The following is a 19,657-nucleotide window of genomic DNA, read 5'->3' on the forward strand; positions in this document are numbered from 1 at the left end:
TAATAAAATATAATTTAAAAAAAAGAAGCGCTTTCAAATCCTGTCTCTTTGAATGTGGCTGTGCTCACTTCCACGATCCCAACACGTTTCCTGCAAAGTTCTGATCTGTTACCCTATGTGTTTCGATATGGCCTCGCCTTACCTCCTTCAAGGCCTGTCTCAAGAACCTCCTCTTCAATCGCGCCTTCGGTCACCCTCCGAACCCTACCCTCCCTGACCTCCACCTCACCTAATGCCAACCCCCATCTTGAAGGCAAATCCTTGACTGTCCAGCGCCTTGAGACGTCCTCCCAACAGGAATGGCGCTATACAAATCTTGTAAGTAAGGTGCTACAAAAATGCATCATTTTCTCAGAAGTGTGGTGGTTCAAGCACATTCGTTGCTTAGCCACTGCTAATTTAATTTGCAAACGGTGCATACAATATCATTTTGTTTTAAGGCACTATATTTTTTTTATTCAAACTTAAAAGTTAAGGCACTTAACAGCTGGATTAGGGTAAATAGAGATGGTGGAAAAACTAGCAGAAAAAGGTCACAAATCGTGTTTTGCCTCATTCATCACAGGCAAAATGTTGGTAGCAATTCTCTTTCCATTTGCAGTTGATGTGCCAAACCAGAAACGTTTGTTACAAAAACCATTAGGATCCACCGGTCAGAATTGTACAAAATGTTTTCACTACTAAATTAGTAACATGATGATAATTATCACCGTCGATATAAGACCGTCGGAAATTCAGCCCTTGTCGATGCCTTTGTGGAGGTGAACACAACACCCTCTGACCATGACAATGTGGATCGAAGAATTTCAGTGTAGCTTTGGGATATATTTTTGGTCATCCGGGTGTCTTGACAGCGTGGAAACCCATCACCGATGCTTCAGAGTATCCAAAACAAACTGAGGATAATCTTAAGCATGGGTTTACCGCATGTGGGACAAAGTGACTGAAATCTTAAATATCCATTGACAGGAATCAATCACTCAATCAATAGCTATCGCTGACAGCTTTGGGCTCAATAAACATCGACTGAGCCATGGTCACACGCAATTTCCATCCGTGCGATAATTATCACATCGTGTCACGTTTTACACTTCCAATCTAACAATTAATGAACAATGTACTTTTCTTTCATTTTTCCGTGGGTGAGAGTCATGTAAATGTGTGTGTGTGTGTGTGTGCGCGCTCGCAAGTGTGATGTACTGGAGAATAGAACAGTTAGAAACTTACCGCATTTAATAGTAGTTGCGTCAAATCATTTTGTGAGCATATACTGTACTTAATGACTCCCAAGTTTCTATTTTTTTTACTCTAAAATGCATGTAACGCTTATGAACGTATGGTGCAGACGCCCAGGCTTTGCAGAGACGTGCAAAAGCTATCACGGACGTGGCAAGAAGCGGTGAAGGAATGGAACCAGGTAATCTTTGTAATGTCCATCAATAAAGCCTTTCCCGCTGTTGTGGATGAACCAGCAATGGACATCCGTTCCATTCACTACATTTAGCCTGTAGTCCTTCTGCAATCCCCTGCAGGGAAAATGGAGAGAGAACATGGTTATTTATGATTACATTTGCCTTCTCCATAAAGATAATAATATCATAATCCTTGCCTTTGATATTGCTCCCTATCACGTCGTTGAAACGTCTCAAAGTGCTTCACAGAATATACTGTAAAGTGGATTGACTATATTTTGTGGGTGAAACACTGCAGCCCATTGCGCTCAGCGGTGTCCTACAAGTGGTCATCGATTGAGTGACCAAATTTTTTTGGAGTGATCAACTAACAACCGGGTTCCTACTTATTGCTTGGGTGGGGACGCTGCTGTGCGCAATCGGCTGCCGTGTTTCCCCAACAAAATGCACAGTCAATCCACTTTGCAGTATATCCTGTGAAGCGCTTTGAGGCGTCTCAATGATGTGATAAGGTGCTGTAGCAAATGCAAGGATTATTATTACAGAGAAGTTCCAGTGAGCAAGATCAGTTCCCTTCATTTGCTGACCCGGTTTCTAAGCAGACCCGCACTGCTATCAAGCAGTGCCATTGCATGATAGTCCCTTTGATGTTCCCTTACCTGGTGACTGTAAGATTGTGCCCTTTGACTTCCATGGTGGCTTGCAGTTTGTCTGTATTTGAGCCCGGACGGATATTGAAGATTTTCACTGCTGGTTCCTGGGTGAACTGACCTGCAAAGAGATCACAAGAAAGTTTCGGATGAATGTAAGAACATAAGAATTTGCTCGGCGACAAAAAAAGGTCCGTCTCGTTCGCCTTCCACCATCCTGGCAGTCACTTGATCTGTCGTGTCCCCAAACTATATACTGTATATTCAGATATTATTTTCCAGCGGAAATCAATCTAATTTGTTCTTGAAATTACATTTGTTTCAAGAACAAATCAACGACGTGATAAGGAGTCGTATCAAGGTTGCCAAGTCATTCTAAGTTTGAAGCTGAAGAAATAGAAATATAATTACCAATCAAGCCATGAACGTCTGCTGAGAAGTTGTTTGAATGGGGAGAATAAAATCCCAGGAAGTCCACATTGGTGGGATGATGTTTCCAGGCACGATGGAGTAGGATCAGGAAGACCATTTCCTTACCCACGCTGATGGTTACGTTGCGGTTTTTCGTCACTAACACAGTCAGGCTGAAATAAGAAGTTGTACGGTATTAAGAAAATAATCAGATTTTGTTGCTCCAACTGCATGTTAATTAAACCACAACCCTAATCGGTAGAGTGGTCCTAATGCTAATAATAATAAAATAATAATAATAGTACACAAATAATCCCTGCAATTGATATATCACCTTATCACTTCTTCAAGACGTCTCAAAGCGCTTCACTAAATATACTGTAAAGAGAATTGACTTTGCATTTTGTGGGTGAAACACGGCAGCCAATTGCGCACAGCAGCGTCCCCACAAACAGTGGTGGATTGAGTGACCAAATTATTTTTTGTGAAGGGATTATTACACCCGGAAATGCGATCCGCCCTTCGACTAACAGCCGGGTTCCTACGTACAGCTGAGTAGACAGAGTAAGGAAACTTGCCCAAAGTTTCACACAGCCCAGCCCGGGAATCAAACCTCGGTCCTCTCGCTTGCGAGGCGAGTGCTCTGACCAACATGCTCCCAGCACTCCACTTGTCTGAGCTGGACGAGCAGCGGAATATTAATGTAGGGATAGTAAAGCGGGCAGTGTAATGGATTGCTAAGATTAACAGGAGCCGAGTGAGAATAATCCCTGCCCCTCGGTGACTGATCTGCCACCGGCCGTGCCTTGGTAGTGTGATGCCCAAAGTGTGGTGCAATGTTGGATGGTACGGTACAATGCAGTAATCTTACCCATCCTGAGCCAGAGAGCTCGACTCGGACCACCACAGGAAAGTTTTATACTTGGCGCCTATCAAGACAATCTTGTCGGTGCTGATCTCAATGCGGAGGTTGCGTTTGGTAAAGGTGAGGCCAATCGTGCCAAAGTAGGTGTTCAGCTTGTTATTCTTGGGTTTTTTGCCACCCACCAGTCTGCCATTGACAGCAACTCCTGCCAACAGAGATAGTTCAGTGAAGACACGTCACACAAGGTCAGGTTCGGGTGAAAAATGCCCTTTCAATCCATTTGATCCCTTCCTTTCAGAAGACTCACCCTACTGTGCGCCCATCGGAGCATCAATCTGCTTTTTTTTAAACTGAGTCCCAGCATCCTGGCCTCCTGATGTATTTTGTGGGCGAAATGAGGCCAATTGCACACAGCAATGTCCCACAAAACAGTCGTGGATTGAGTGACCAAATATTCTTCTTGGAGGGATTGTTACCCTCCACCCCCCCGGAAAGTGATCTGTCAATCGACTAGCAACCCGGGTTCCTGCTTACTGCTGGGTAAACAGAGGCGTGCGGAGTAAGGAAACTTGCCTAAGGTCTTCAAGGGTTTTCTACATCTGCTCTTGTCTTATGATCTTTGCGATCAGTGTGTTTATCTAGGTGTAGTTGGTGTTTCTGCCAGCAGGTGGTAATATTATTTCATATAATAATCCCTCGTCCTTGATGCAGATAAAACTATCTCCTGTGGTTCCACAAGATCACCAGATCGGTCTGGATGAACAAGGCTCTTGGTCCCTATACAATCTCATCCCTCCAGAAAAGCCTGGCTCATCAGCACGACTTGGAAGGGCAGAACACACTCAGCTCCTGTTAACCGATGGCATCTTACCCATCCCCCTAAAGAGAGCCGTCGTCACCCCTACCCTCAAAAAACCTTCCCTTGACCCGTCTCTGCTCTCCAACCACCGCCCGCTTTCAAACCTTTCTTTTCTATCAAAGATCATGGAACGAGTCATTGCTTCCCAGCTTCACTCTTTCCTCTCCCAGCGTTCCCTCCATGAAACCCTCCAATCTGGGTTTCGTGCTGCTGCCTCCGCTCTGCGATACAGGCCGGCTTCAGGTCCCCCACACTTCCTTTCCACCATACCATTGGCAGTCAGGCCTTCAGCATCTCTGCCCCCACACTCTGGAACTCTATCCCGCAATCCCTCCACCTCACCGCTTCAATTGGTTCTTCTTTGATCGTGCCTTCGACCGCCCTCCATTTCTCTCTCACCTTTAGTTCGATCTGACACCAGGCTCAGGATTTTTCCGGGCTGGGAATCGATATTGAAGCAAACATCCTGTTGACTTTGGGCCAAGTGGATAATGAAATGTGGATCATTTTCAACTAGAAAGGAGCAAAAACTCACAGTTAGCATTGTTTCTTTTGAATAACATTGTCAGCGAAATGATCGCACTTTAAAAGAGCCGACACAGACATGATAGACCGGATGACTTTCTTCTGTGCTGCAAATTTCTATGGATCTAAGGTCTGGACATGGGCCTTGAAGGAGGCAAGGGAGGGGGCAAGGTGGAGGGGCTCCAGGATGGAGTTCCGGAGGGTGGAACTTAATAATAATAATAATAATAATCCTTGCATTTGATATAGCGCATTATCAGAATATACCGTAAGGTGAATTGACTGTATATCTTGTGGGCGAAACGCGGCAGCCAATTGGGCACAGCAGCGTCCCAAAAACAATCGTGGATTGCGTGACCAAATTGTTCCAGGTTGCTACTGACTGCGAGGTAAACAGAGGTGTGTGTGTGGAGTAAGAAAACTTGCCTAAGGTTTCATCCCCTGGCAGGGAATAGAACTTGGGTCCTCTCGTTTACAAGGCGAGCGCTCTAACCACTGAGCTACAGAACTCCACCATGTGTTGATGGAATAAATAAGCCTGAAGTGAAAAACTTGGTAGAAGGTCTATGAGAGCATTACCTGATGTTACAGTAGAGGTGAGTTCAGGTGGAAGGGCTTCCTGGATCTGACCAAGTACCTCAGAGGAAGGGCTTTGTATGGGTGGAAGGGCCCAATCTGGTTTACTTGGTGGCGGAAGCTTCCTCCCAATACCAGAAGTCCCTGCAAAGGAAACGATAATAATAATTATTAATAATAATGATCCTTGCCTGTGACATTGCGCATCATCAGGTCGTCTGAAAGCACGTCCGCCGAAGGTGGAGTGGAGGGAACGAGGGACAAGCAGGAGTCCGGAGCCAGCCGAGCAGATCCTGCGGGCGGTGGAGTGGGGAGTAAGCAGGTCGGAGAGGTGCAAGGAGAGGTGAGAGGGAATACTGCTGTCTGAGCCAGGCTGATCACTAACCGGTACAGCAGCCGTTTCTGGTGTCTGTCGGAGAATCTGCCAGTAGCCTCTGGTTGGTCTGCTCACTCTGTACCAGCAGAGAAGTCATTGGGGTCACAAACTGGTGCTTCAGAGCCAGATTCAAGATCCTCTGAGTAATGTTCCTCTTCTGCATACCTGAGGTGGCCAACAACCTGTTGTGAAGTTTGCACAGATGCTGTTTAATACAACAATAATATTAACAATAATAATCCTTGCATTTGATACAGCGCCCTATCACGTCGTCGAGACGACCCAAAGGGCTTCACAGAATATACTGTAAAGTGAGTTGACTGTGCATTTTGCACAGCAGACAATTGCGCACAGCGGCGTCCCCACAAACAGCCGTGGATTGAGCGACCAAATTATTATTTTTTTTTGGATGGAGTGTTCTAACCAATTCGTCACAGGACACCAATAATAATATAATAATAATTCTTGCATTCAAAGTAGCGCCTTATCATGTCGTTGAGACATCTGAAAGTACTTTAGAGAATATACTGTAAAATACGGTGATTGTGTATTTTATGGGCATAGACAATTTGCGGATGAAGAAAAATATACAAACCTTCCATGAAGAAAGGATACGTAATAAACCTACGCTTGGTTACTGACCTCTCTGCTAACAGCTGGTTGATGGTGAGGTATGCCCAGAGTTGCTTTGTAAAGTCTTTGAGAGCAAATTTCTGCTTGGCCAGAATGTCGTCCAGTTTATCTGTCGGGGAGTCTATTTCAAATCGCAGGTCGCTATTTGCCTGAAAAAGGGTAATAATAATAATAATAATAATAATCCTTGCATTTGATATAGCATCTTATCACGACTTGACTGCATATTTTGTGGACAAAACCCATCAATCGACTAGCGACCAGGTTCCGACCTTGTCAAACACTTACTGCTAAGTAAACAGAGTGTTTGGTGTAGGCTGGCAAGAGCCAAGGCTGTGCGTTGGAAGTCTGACCAGCTAAAACCGCGTAGCTTGGAATTGAGAGAGCTGTCCGGCAAGCTTTCCCGCTGCCTGTCCAGCTAGGACCACCCTCCCCGTTGGGGCTTTGGCTTGCAGGGATGAGTGGGAGAACTCCCTGCCACCAGTGACTGGTCTGCCCTTGAAAGTCAAAACCAAAATGTGACCGAACTGTTCTAAAAGGGCCCCTTTCTGAATCACCTCCTCTCTCGTGTACTGAAAAATATCCCGTGAGACCGTTCAGCCGGACTCGACTGTACACTTTGCGTGGAAGCGCATCAGAAAGTAGGTGGCAGGCATGGAATGCTCAGCTTGGTTAAGCGCGGTGATGGGTTTCCACGCTCATCAGACACCCGGCCGGGGCACAAAAAAAGGAAGGAATCTCACAGAGCAAGCTGTCACTATGCCGTGTAAGAGCGAAGGGTGATCGTCCGTCAGCTTTCCCGCCACAACCAGCTCGGAGCCACGGAAATACTTGTCAAACACGTTCTGTGTCACGTCGGTCACAAATGCCTCCTCGTATAAGATGTTGATTTTCTTCAGCAGAGGCGTTGCCACTTCTTCGTAGAAGTTCTGCAAACCGGATGATAATAATAATAATAACAATAATAATAACAATAATAAACCTCTCATTCGATTCAGTGCCTTATCACGTCTTCGAGACGTTCTCAAAGCGCTTCGCAGAATATACTGTAAAGTGTGGCGACTGTGCCTTCTGTGGGCGAAACGCGGCAGCCAATTGCTCACAGCGATTTCCACAAACAATTATAGATTGAGGTGGGGGTTTTTTTTGAGGGATTATTTACCCCCGGAAAGCGATCCGAAAATCGACTCTAACAAGCGGGTTCCCACCTACAGTGGCGTTTCCACTTACAGTGGGTAAACAATGGCAATGAACTAGAGACTCATTGACGCGCGTGTAGGTTAGATTCATCTGAATAAAACACCCGAACGTTATCATGATGATAATCCTTGCATTTGATATCGCGCCTTGACACGTCATTCAGACGCCTCAAAGCGCTTCATAGGATTTACTGTAAAGTGAATTGACCGTGTATTTTGCGTGGTGAAACTCAGCAGCCGATTTTCGCACAGCAGCGTCCCCACGAACAGCCAAGGCAAACAGCCAGGAGACACTCCCTTGCTTTTTTGAGTAGTGCAATGGAATCTTTGACACCCACTCGAACAGGGACAGTCAGGACAGGACTTTGGGTTAACTGCTCATCCAAAGAATAGCACCTCCAATAATGCAGCACACACACATACACATCCATCCACCCTCAACACTATGTCAGCCTGAGCTCCAAAGCCCTGATGTGAGGCTTGAACCCACAAGCTTTTGACTCCGAGGCAAGAATGCTACCAACTGAGCCACTCAGGCGAAAGGCAAATCCACTCGCCATCAGAGGCGTAACCAAACTTCCACTGACATTGGAGGGAGATGAGAGCGGAAGGCAGAGAGGAAAGAACTCAAGCTGTTACCATGAGTTGACTGGAAGCGTTCTGGTTTGCGTAAATGCGCCGGGCGAGTCCACGGTTTTCGAGCGCTATCCTCTCCAGGAAATCGTAGTCCACGTCGAAGCCAATTCCCAGGCAGAAGAGGGAGAAATCATCTTGCATGTTCTTCCTGACATTCCTCTGGATGTTGTTCAGCTTAATCTCGCCTTCATTTCAATGGCGTATTGGAAAGAGTTGGGGTTAATAATAATAATAATAATAATCCTTGCATTTGGTATGGCGCCTTATCACGTTATTGAGGCATCTCAAAGCGCTTCACAGGATATACTGTACAGTGAATTGACTCTGTATTTTGCGGGTGAAACGCGGCAGCCAATTGCGCACAGCAGCGTCCCCACAAACAGCCGTGGGGTGAGGGGCCAATTATATTTGGGGGGTTGTTGGCCAGGGACACCAGGAGAGAGAGAGAGAGAGAGAAAAACTCCCTTCTCTTTTCGAATAGTGCCGCGGGATCTTTAACGTCCGCCTGAACAGGCAGACGAGACCTCGGTTTAACGTCTCTGACAACGCAACGTACCCCCACCCCTGTTCTGCATTGGAAAATCAGCTTAGATGCAATTCCAACTCCTGACGTGAGAGCTTGAACCCATAATCTTCTGACTGAGAGGTGAGAGAGAGAGAGAGAGAGAGAGAGAGAGAGCGCTACCAACTGAGCCAGGGCGGCAGCAAAGACCCAAAGTGCAGTTGAAACCTTACCCACAGTGGGATCGCCATCTGAAACCAGAACAATGAGCGATACGGATCGTTCATCCAGGTAACCAAGGTAATTGGCTTCCGTCAGGATGTGGATGGCTGTCAGGATGGCTTCGTTAATGTTTGTTCCTGTTTTTAGATTAAAAAACACAAAGAATGGGACAACGCAACCCAACAAGGAAGGCTCGCACACTCCATGTGAAACAGAGAGACGCTGTGCCAGTCAACACGGCGATGGGAAAGAGAAGCAACCGATACATCGCTACGGCGCACGAATAGGAGTAAAATAAGCCATTCACCCCGTTGAGTCTGTTTGTTTCAGCTGTATAATAATGATAATAATAATAATGATACGTGCATCTGATATAGCGCCTTATCATGTCTTCGAGACGTCCCAAAGAACTTCACGAATTATACTGTAAAGTGTCGTGACTGCATTTTGTAGCTCTGTGTATGGTTCCCTGTAAATATGTTGGGTGGGTGGATGGATGGGTGTGTCGGTCAGTCAGTCAGTCAATAAATCAATGAATCAATGAACAAATGAATGGATGACGCACCACCGGAAGGTTGAATTCTCATGACGTAATCTTTGGCATCTTTGACATTAAAGGACGTGGCTGGAAGCAGCAGCTTGTTCCACACGCGCACGTTGTGGTTGAAGTCGATGATGGTGAATTGGTCTTCGGGTCGCAGGTCGTCCAGGATTGTCTTCATGGCCTCAACCGTCTAGCGTGGAAAAACCCAGCCGTCTCATTAGATGTAGAGTTCCGTTCAAACCAATCCACCAATTGACTAACTAACAACCAGGTTCCTACTCACTGCCAGGTAAACAGAGGCGTGTGCGCGCGTGTGTGTGTGTGTGAGCGTGGAGTAAGGAAACTTGCCTGAGGTTTCGTCCTGCCCGGGAAATGAACCGAATCCTCTCGCTTGCAAGGCGAGCGCTCTCAGCACTATGCTAGAGGACTCCACGCAAGGCTGGACAGTTACCACGCTATGCGTTGGGGATGACCGCCAGGATAGACTATGACCCGATGTGCAGGCCAGACACTCTCAGAAGGTTCATTGCATTGCAATTCTCCACGAAAGCAACAAAAAGTAATGGATCATGTACAGCACTTAAAGGTGACATTTGAAGGAACATCTGTTTGCTAAATGTAACTGGAGCCATTAGTGTCTCCTTGTTTGTTCATCCTTATACATGTTGGCGCAGCTTAGCAGGTTTAATATCCCATTAAGACTTCATTATTGTCCTAGCACTGTGTTTGTCATTAGTGTTGCTCAATTACTGTCTCTTATCATTACTGCTCCATATGGCCCTTCTGCCGGCTCCTTTATTGAGATCCAAATGCTCATTCTTCTCGCTGAACTATTCGTGGTGTCTCAGTGAGCTGTTCCACATAAATAAATACCAGAGCTGGCAACTTCAAATTGCAAACGGAAATCTAACGAGATCCGTAAACTGTACCGGGGATAAGGGAGTATTCCAGCAGTAAGTAGGAACCCGGGTGTTAGTCGATTGGCGGATCGCTTTTCCAGGGGTTATAATCCCTTTAAAAAATAATAATAATAATAATAATTTGGTCACTCAATCCACGACTTTGTGGGACGCTGCTGTGCGCAATTTGGCTGGCGAGTTTCACCCACAAAATATACAGTCAGTTCACTTTACAGTATATTCTGTGAAGCGCTTTCAGAAGTCTCGAAGACACGATAAGGCACTGTATCAAACGCAAGGATTATCGTGTTTATTAGTATGATTACTGTGCTGGAAGTTTAACGCATTCTGTGAACCATTGCACTGACGCGAGATTCTGTCTGCGGGTTCTATTTATCTATCTACCCACAAAGCACTTGCCGTCATTTTGCACCATAAAACTGCACCTCTTCAGCCAATAATACTATATTACAATATTATGAAATAATCCTTTCGTGTCGTCTCAAAGCGCTTCACAGGATATAATGCAAAGTGGATTGACTGTGTATTTTGAGGGCGAAACGTGGCAACCAGTTTGCGCACAGCAGCGTCCCCACCAACAAACACAAACAGTGGAGTGAGTGACTGATTTGACCCGGGGAGATTGTTGGGCAGGACACCGGGAGAGAGAAATTCCCTTCTCTGATTGGGCTTATGACGTGTGATGTTGCCCTTTTAGTGTGAAGCTCATGTCAGGGGGAATCGCTAATTGACTGTTGCACGTGAGGCTGTCAAAACATCTCCTGTTTGATGCCGTCCCCAACATTTAGCTGTCGGGAGAGAGAAGCTCACCTGCTTCATCTTAATCCCCCACATCGAACCGCTCACATCGATGACAAAGATGATGTTCTTAGGAAGCGGTGGCAGGTTACTCGGAGCAAAGAAGTGAACGAAATGCCCATCAGCGATCTGCGGTCACAAAGGAAAACATTTCAGCACAAAATTTTAGAAGATGAGGCAAAAAGAAGTGCAGAGGCTGGAAAAATAGAAGTGGCCGGGAACACTCAGCAGGTCAGGCAGCATCTACGGAGAGAGGAAAGCGAGTTAACGTTTCAGGTTCTGACGGAAGGTCATCGACCGAAAACTTTAACTCACTCTCCTCTCTCCATAGATGCTGCCTGACCCGCTGAGTGTTCCCAGCCACTTGCTTTGATTTCACCACAAAGTTGAACTAGTCTTCCCATAATAGTGAAAGGGACATTAATAACACTATTTGTTACTATTACTACATTTTACAGCGTCTCTCCCGTCTGGAGAACGTCTCAAAGCTCTTCACGGGATCTCATTCTAAAAACAAAAAAACAACAAAAATTTACGCAGCACCTTTCACTTCGGAAGGACGTCCCAAGGCGCTCCCAAGTTGAGGGTTCGCACCCGAGCTGGGGGGTTGGAATCAAGAGGGGTGGAGGAGGGTAGGGGGAGTGGGGGGGGGGGGGGGCTGGGAGGTTGGCCGAAGGACACGGTCAAAGAGGAAGGTCTTGAGATGGGCCTCGAAGTAGCTGAGTGAGAGAACGAGGTGGAGGGATTCAGGGTTGGAGTTCCAGAGGGTGAGGGAGAGAAAAACAAAGTGAAAGGGAATGTGAAATTCCACCTGCCTTGCGCACGGAAACGCAACCAGAAACCCGGCAGCCACATATTATTTTAAATAATGCCAATTGTGCAGTGTCTCGCAAACAGCGGCGGATTGACTGACCAAATTTATTATTATTTTTTTACGAAGGAATTTTTACCAACTACGCCAAGTTGACACAAAGGAGGACTTAGGAAGTTAGGGCAGGATATTTGCAAAAATGACCTGGATACTTCCACCGTTCAGCTCCCGCTTCACATCGTATCTCACGACGATACTCCCGTCAATGGCTGAGTCGGAGCAGTTTGGACATTTTCTCTGTTGGTCTAAAGTGGGCTTGAAGGACACGTGAGCCTGAAAAACAAATTGGGCTTATTCAACAGACTGCAACTCAAACTGCAACAACAACAACAACAAATAATGTTAGTGAGATGTTGCTGTGAGTTGGAAACTCCAAACAGAGCCAGTTGTTCCCGCTTACCTTATGCTCCCCCTGAGTTACTTTAATGAGTCCGTCGAACTGTGTCCCAAGCATGTTTGGTGCCTCGATTGTTCTGATGCCTTCGGGTTCGTATATGTAGACATCAATCTGAGGAAAGGAAACACGTGGATTATCAAACCTCAAGGTTGATTTGATTTCCATTTCCTTCCATTAATTCTCCTCTCCTAAAGGCGGGTTGAATTGAAATGATGTTGGGTGCGGGCGTAGAGGTGTTCGTTCGTGAGGTAAGAACGAGGGTCTTCAAACAACGAGAACAAGATGATTTATACAGCGCCCTTCACACAGGACCGAGTCTCGGAGCGCTTAACAGTGGCGGAGCCTGACCCCGAGCCAGGGGGAGGCAGGAGGCGACCGTAAGCACGGTCGAAGAGGAAGGTCTGATCTAAAAGAGGGGAAGGAGGGGGCAAGGTGGAGGGATTGGGGGAGAGCATTCCAGAGTTTCGGGGAGTAGAGGCGGCTGTCGATGGTGGAGGGGAGGAGGGGACAAGGGACAAGCAGGAGGCCGGAGCCATCTGAGTGGAGTCAGAAGGTAGTGCAGTGAGGAGAGAGGCGGTCAGAAAGGTAGGGAGGTGGCAGTGCATGAAGGGATTTGTCGTAAGTCAGTCTGTCTGCTTGTAGTTAGTCCGTTTGTCCAGCTTAAAACGCCGGATTGACAGTATGGGGGTAAATTTGCCATGAAATCACAATAGATTGGACGGGGCTTCAAATCTGCTAAGAAAGTTCGCAAACTCATCCGTTACGCAGGAGACATTCCCAGGCATACCTGGAGGTTCTTCACCAGGTTTCCAGGCCGGAGAACGGTGACTTGCTCGTAAAATCCGAGGTGCCGTTGCAAGAGCTCCTGGCAGTGAAGCTCGAAGGTGGTGATGCTCCCGGCAGGGACGTTCATCTCAGCTTTAAAGTTCTCCATGTCATACCCATTGGTCCTAAAATTGATAAGGCCGCAATAAGTACCAGTATTCCTCACACGTGATAGAGTGCCTTTCAGGAGGATGTCACAAAGCCCTTTGCTTTGTAATAATAATAATAATAATAATAATAGTCCTTGGAAACTAAAGCAAGATGGGAAATAGAGGTACCAAAATTCACCAAAGGCACGGTTGAAAAGCTACCTTGCTTATAAAGGGTCTTCGAAGCAGGGAAAGCAAAGATAATAATATTAATCCTTGCATTTGATACAGCGCCGTATCACGCTGTCGAGACGTCTCAAAGCGCTTCACCGTGGATTGAGTGACTAAATTATTATTATTTTTTTTGGAAAGGATTATTACCCCCGGTAAAACAATCCGCCAATCGACTAACAAACAGTTTGCTCGGTAAACAGAGGCGTGCGTGTGGAGTAAGGAAAGGTTTCACCCCTGCCGGGAATCGAACCTGGGTCCTCTCGCTTGTGAAGCGAGCGCTCTAACCACTGAGCTACAGGACTCCAGGACTGGACTGTAAGGTGAGGTTCTATCCACTACACCATCAGGAGTCTGCCCACCACATACTGCATTTTAGCCCCTCAGAAACCCACACTCGGATGAAAATCAGAAGAAGAGAGCATTACCGAATAATACCTGCGGCCTTTCCTTCCCTTCGGGCGTCCATGTACAGTCTGCGAGCTGCGTTCTTTTCTTGCACCGACCCAACAAATGTGATGTCGTTCACCATCCTGCGTGGGAGGCGTGAAAAGCTTGAATCAGTTCCTCAGTTTTATTTGTTTCATGGAATCTCGTATGGCAGAAGGAGGCCATTCGGCCCATCGCAATTGGGTGCCGTGTTCCGCTCACAAAATATACAGTCATCAACAACAACAACAACAAGATTACATTTGGATAGCGCCTTTCACGTCGGGAGGACGTCCCAAGGCGCTGATAGTCCATTTTATAGCATATGTAAAGCGCTTTGAGACGTCTCAATGACGTGATAAAGCGCTACATCAAATGCAAGGGTTGTTATTAATATTATTTTATATCTCCGACCTCCCCTCTCTCCCCCCCCCCCTACCCCCCAAAAAAATTGCAAAATTGGCAGCCTACAAAAGATACAACAGGAATTAGCTTTGACGTTAAGAGGTTCTGCATCCAGAATAAGTTAACGTACACCAAATGTAAGTTCAGAAACCTGCTCAAGATGAGGACACAAATTTGTCATTCTGTTTGGGTCAATTTCCCTTTGAAATGGACATTTTTTTTCTCTCCTGTTCACCTATTGGGTTGCGTAATGTCACCGCTAAATGGCAGAAAGCCCAGATAACAATATCCCGAGGATAATCATGTGAGGCAGTGTACATACCCTCCGGAATGCTAAAGGACCAGAGTCCAACTGTTTTCATGGAAAAGCCTTGCCTGACTCTGGGCATTGAAACGTACTCAAGCTCTTCAAAGAACACAGAGATAAGCTCTGAAAAATATCTCCCTCACAGGAATTCAAATGGCTTCAAAACTTTTTAAACTTAACTTGCGGATGTCGCCTTAACTGTCTGGGAGTGTCCGGGTTTATTCATATTATGAACAATAATAATCCTTGCATTTGATTACAGCGCCTTTATCACGTCATTGAGACGTCCCTCAGCGCCTCACAGAATATACTGTAAAGTGGAGTGACTGTGTATTTGATGGGCGAAACACAGCAGTCAATTGCGCACGGCAGCGTCCCACAAACAGTCGTGGATTGAGTGACTTTTTTTTTTTGGAGGGATTATTACCCCCGGAAAGCGATCGGCCAATCGACTAACAATCCGACTTACTGCTGGGTAAACAGAGGGCGTGTGGAGTACGAAAACTTGCCGAGCGTTTCGTCCTTTCGCAAAGCGTTCTGCGACACTACCCTGGGTGAGGGGCACTATATAAATGCTGCTGTTGTTGTGGTTGTTGTTGTCCTGCTCGGGAATCGAACCCGGGTCCTCTCGCTTGTGGCAGATCCGTGGAGCGTCCCGAGATGAAAAGGACACAGAAATGCTTTGAGAGACTCACATGGTGAAGTTGGTGATGTAGGCGGTTTTGGGGATCTGGACGCTAAACTGCAACGTCTGCGCTGACGAGTCCTTGTTGACCACTTTGGTGCTAAACACCGTTTCGGCAAAACGGGAAGTAATGATGGTTCTGACTTTGTAACTGTCGATGATGATCGGGTCTTCCAAGGGTACCTGGGCGGAAAAACAAACGGACGCAGTTATTATTTCCCTGACTCCGTGATTGCAAAACAGCGAACTTCCTTGTTTTTTAAAAAGAAGATTCATATTTCTGTTAGTATTTTAAACGCGACAGAGATTGGGATTTTTTTTTCAAACTGTCGCTCAATCCACGGCTGTTTGCGGGGGACGCTGCTGTGCGCCGTTGGCTGCCGCGTTTCGCCCACAAAATACACAGTCAATTAACTTTGCAGTATGTCCTGTGAAGCGCTTTGAAGACGTCTCAAAGACGCGATAATGCGCCTATATCAAATGCAAGGATTATTATTATAATAATAATAATAATATTCCTTACATTTGATATAGCGCTTTTCACATCGGGAGGACGTCCCAAAGTGCTTCACAGAACACACTGTAAAGTGAATTGACCTTTTATTTGTCGGCGAACGCGGCAGCCAATTGCGCACAGCAATGTCCCACAAACAGTCGTAGATTGAAAATGACCAATTTATTATTGTTTTTGGTTTTTGGAGGGATTATTATTAGGCTCTGTGTGGAGTAAGGAAACTTGCCCAAGGTTTCGCCCTCTGTCTGGAATTGAACTCAGGTCTCTCGCTTGCAAAGCGAGTGCTCTAACCACTGAGCTACAGGACTCCTTATAGGGCATTGAATTGGTGGAACAGGAAAGGGCGGTGGAATTTGCAAGGAAGCCTGAGATAGACGAGCGGAGGGGAGCGAGCAGTGGAATGAGATAAGAGGAGATCAGAACGATAGAGAGATTCGGAGGTGGGGAGGGGGGGGAGAAGGCACCTTTCAAGTCAGGAGGACGTCTCAAAGGGCTTCACGGAAAGTGCAGTGACTTTGGGTGAATACGGCAGCCAGCTGGCGAGGACCGGGATGATGTGTGCGGAGTTTGGTGCTGGTGAGGATGGGGTGGAGTCAGTCAATTGGTCAGTCAGTCGGTCAGTGACAATATTACCAGCAATCTTTGAGCTTCAAACCCCAGTCCCAGAAGCAAAAGGAAGTAACACAGCAGTGACCTGATGATCTGGAAGTCAACCATTTTTTAGGGCAAGAAGCCTTCTGGTCAGTGATACAAGTCTGGGGGGAGGGGGGGGGTGGAATCTGACATTGACCCATTTGGGGAAAACTGGTTCAAAGTGGCGCTCGGACATATTGTACCAACGGCCCATCACAGGATTTCGGTCAAGTTGAGGGAACCTAAAACTTGTGAAACTTCTGGGCCTAAGTCAATTTTTACAAAAGTTGAGAGAGAGTATGTGTGTGTGTGTGTGTGTGTGTGTCAGCAACCCGTGAGTCACGTAAACAGTACAGCATCGATCAGCAGATAATGGCTAAAATAGTCAGCAATTTTCAACCACTCAAGCAAAACACAAAGCTTTTTCCCACCTCCCCTGCTTTCTGCTTCTTTTCGTTGACTTGAAGGCTTCTCTGTGGAGATTTAAGAACAATAATAATAAGAGTAATAATCATAGAATTAATAATAATACTTGCGTTTGATATCACGCCTCATCGCGTTGTCGAGACGTTCTCAAAGAGCTTCACAGAATACGCTGTAAAGTGTTTTATTGACCGTGTACTCTGTGGGCGACTGTGCTTGTGGGCTACAGTAGTATCCCATAGACAGTCGTGGATTGAGTGACCAAATTTTTTCGTTTTGTTTTAAGGGATTATTAAAGCGATCCGCCAATCGACTAGCAACCGGGTCCTACTTACTGCTGGGTAAACAGAGGCGTGGGTATAGAGTAAGGAAACTTGCCCAAGGTTTCGCCTGCTCCCGGGAATCGCGTCCTCTCACTTGCGAGGCTAACGGTCTAACCACTAAGCTACGGGACATGAAGAGAAACAACAGCTCACACTGTGTGACCCTGTGTACGGCCCGAACACCGTTTCCACTGGGGGCTTGAAAGTTACCAATGGACGGGTGAAAAATAGTTTTCGCCTTCTCCAAGCCTTGGGAAACATCTTACATTTCACTCCAGTAAGCAGGGGCGATCAGACCGGTGTCCGATACACACGCAAACCCATCATCACCATGAGAACCAGACTGAGAGTTCCTCACACGTGTGCGTGCATGCGTCACCAACACATGGAAATTTCTCCGTTGTGTCTGGAATCGAACGCGCTCAAAGCATGGCCGCCGAAGGCGGAGCAGAGGGGACGAGGGACGTGCAGGAGGCCGGAGTCGGCTGAGCGCAAAGTTTGACGCCCTGGGTCGAAATGCTAATTCACCGGCAGTGGTTTGATGAAGCGTACTGGTTTCCGGAGTCACTGGGTTAATTTAGCTCTTACATGTCTCCGTGACCCATATCTGTGAGTAGACTTTTCCAGCTGAAGTGGGAAAATGTTCTGGAATAGAGAGAACCGGTCACGTTATTCAGGTGCCAAAAAAAAAAGGCAGTTACTATTTTACACAGCGCTCATCATATGGGTTAAGTTCTCAATGCGCTTCACAGTGGCGGGGAGTCAGACCCCATACATTGGAGGGAGGGGAAGGGGCTGTCAAAGAGGGAGATTTTAAGGCAATGCTTGAAGCCAGGTCACAACAACAACAACAACTTGTATTTCTATAGCCCCCCCCCCCCCCTTTACGAGGGGTAGCCTCCCGAAATGCTTAACAGTGGCTGAGCCTGACGGCAAGCCGGGGATGAGGGGTGGTGGGGGGGGAAAGTGACCGGTTGAAAAGGAAGGTCTTCAGGCGAGATCTGAAAAAGGGCACGGAGGGGGCAAGGTGGAGGAATTGGGGGAGAGCGTTCCAGAGTTTTGGGGTGCAGCGGCCGAAAGCAGATCCGCTGATGGTGGAGGGGACGGGGGACAAGCGGGAGGCAGAGGGTAGTGGAGTGGGGAGCGAACGGGTCAGAAAGGGTGGGAGGCGTGAAGGGATTTGCAGATGAGCGCGAGGAACCTGAAGTCCAAATAGCCTCCGTTGCCTTCGCCTCAAAATCATTCTTCTCTGTGGAATAAAGTCCGAAAAGTTCGAGACAAAAAAGTACGACTGAATTCAAGAAGATTTCCAAAAGTTCTGCTCAATCTTAATCTTTAAACCAATGATCTCATGTCCAAAACCACATGAAATTTCAGACACTTACAATAATAATAATAATAATAATAATCCTTGCATTTGATATAGTGCTTTATCACGTAGTTGAGAAGTCACAAAGCGCTTGACAGAATATATATTGTAAAGTGAATTGACTGTATATTTTGTGGGCAAAACTTGACAGCCAATTGCACGCAGCAGCGTCCCACAAACAGTCGCGGATTGAGTGACCAAATTATTATTTTTTTTTGAGGGATTATTAGCCCCGGAAAGCGATCCGCTAATCGACTAACAACCGGGTTCTTACTAACTGCTAGGTAACCAGAGGCGCGTGTGTGGAGTAAGGAAACTCGTCTAAGGTTTTGTCCTGCCCGGGAATCGAACCCGGGTCCCGAGGCGAGTGCTCTAACCACTACACTATTGGACTCCACACAAATTACGACCGAAGTCAAGAAGTTTTCCAAAAGTTTTTGCTCAATCTTGGACTTAAACTTTAAGCCGAGGATCTCATGACTAACACCACGTGAAATTTCAGGCACTCGGGGACAATATTCTTTCAGCATGCCACATTCCCACTCATAACAAAACATTAAAGGCTTCAATTAATTTCCAGTTAATGCCCGCAAGTTCATTTAATTTCAATGAAATTAGTTTAAGTGACCACACCTCAGGTCACCCTCTTACCCCTCGCCTCCCTGCCCTCCCTGATCCCGACCCGCAGCACGGGTGCAAATCCCTGACTGCCCACCACCTTTGGGACATCCTCTTCGACGTGAAAAGCACTGTACAGATGCAATTTGTTCTTGTGGTTGTTGTTAATTTTTCGGGCCATCGCAAAAAGAATTGCTCAAGGCTTCAAGGTTTGCCAACTTACTCTCCTTTCCGAGGAGTCGCTCACGAATATCTCAAACGTCCTAATTTCGCAGAGGAACAGGAGGCAGAGAAAGACACCGAGAGGCTTCATTGCAGCTGAGGTTATACCACACTAAGGCCAGGGACACAGACCTTTCGACTAATTTATAAACACGGCCAAAATAAGTTAAAGAGTTACGTTGCTAGTT

The 19,657-nt window shown here is 46.5% G+C and overlaps 1 protein-coding gene across 1 annotated transcript; it reads right to left on the minus strand.

Annotated features, from left to right (window-relative positions):
* Positions 1–346: 346 nt before the first annotated feature.
* Positions 347–19,611, minus strand: itih2 (inter-alpha-trypsin inhibitor heavy chain 2). Its single transcript, XM_007907650.2, has 21 exons — positions 19,471–19,611; positions 17,849–17,905; positions 16,946–16,987; positions 15,378–15,550; positions 13,970–14,074; positions 13,184–13,346; positions 12,400–12,507; positions 12,144–12,272; positions 11,141–11,257; positions 9,432–9,600; positions 8,878–9,003; positions 8,146–8,327; positions 7,051–7,236; positions 6,317–6,456; positions 5,684–5,856; positions 5,302–5,442; positions 4,597–4,710; positions 3,345–3,543; positions 2,474–2,646; positions 2,072–2,183; positions 347–1,526 (listed from the first exon to the last, which is right to left on the minus strand). The coding sequence occupies exons 1-21, from the start codon at positions 19,558–19,560 to the stop codon at positions 1,379–1,381; spliced, it is 2,847 nt and encodes a 948-aa protein (XP_007905841.2). The 5' UTR covers positions 19,561–19,611; the 3' UTR covers positions 347–1,378.
* Between the last annotated feature and the right edge of the window lie 46 nt (positions 19,612–19,657).

This window comes from Callorhinchus milii, unplaced genomic scaffold, assembly GCF_018977255.1.
Source record: "Callorhinchus milii isolate IMCB2004 unplaced genomic scaffold, IMCB_Cmil_1.0 Scaffold5, whole genome shotgun sequence".
Classification (NCBI taxonomy): domain Eukaryota; kingdom Metazoa; phylum Chordata; class Chondrichthyes; order Chimaeriformes; family Callorhinchidae; genus Callorhinchus; species Callorhinchus milii.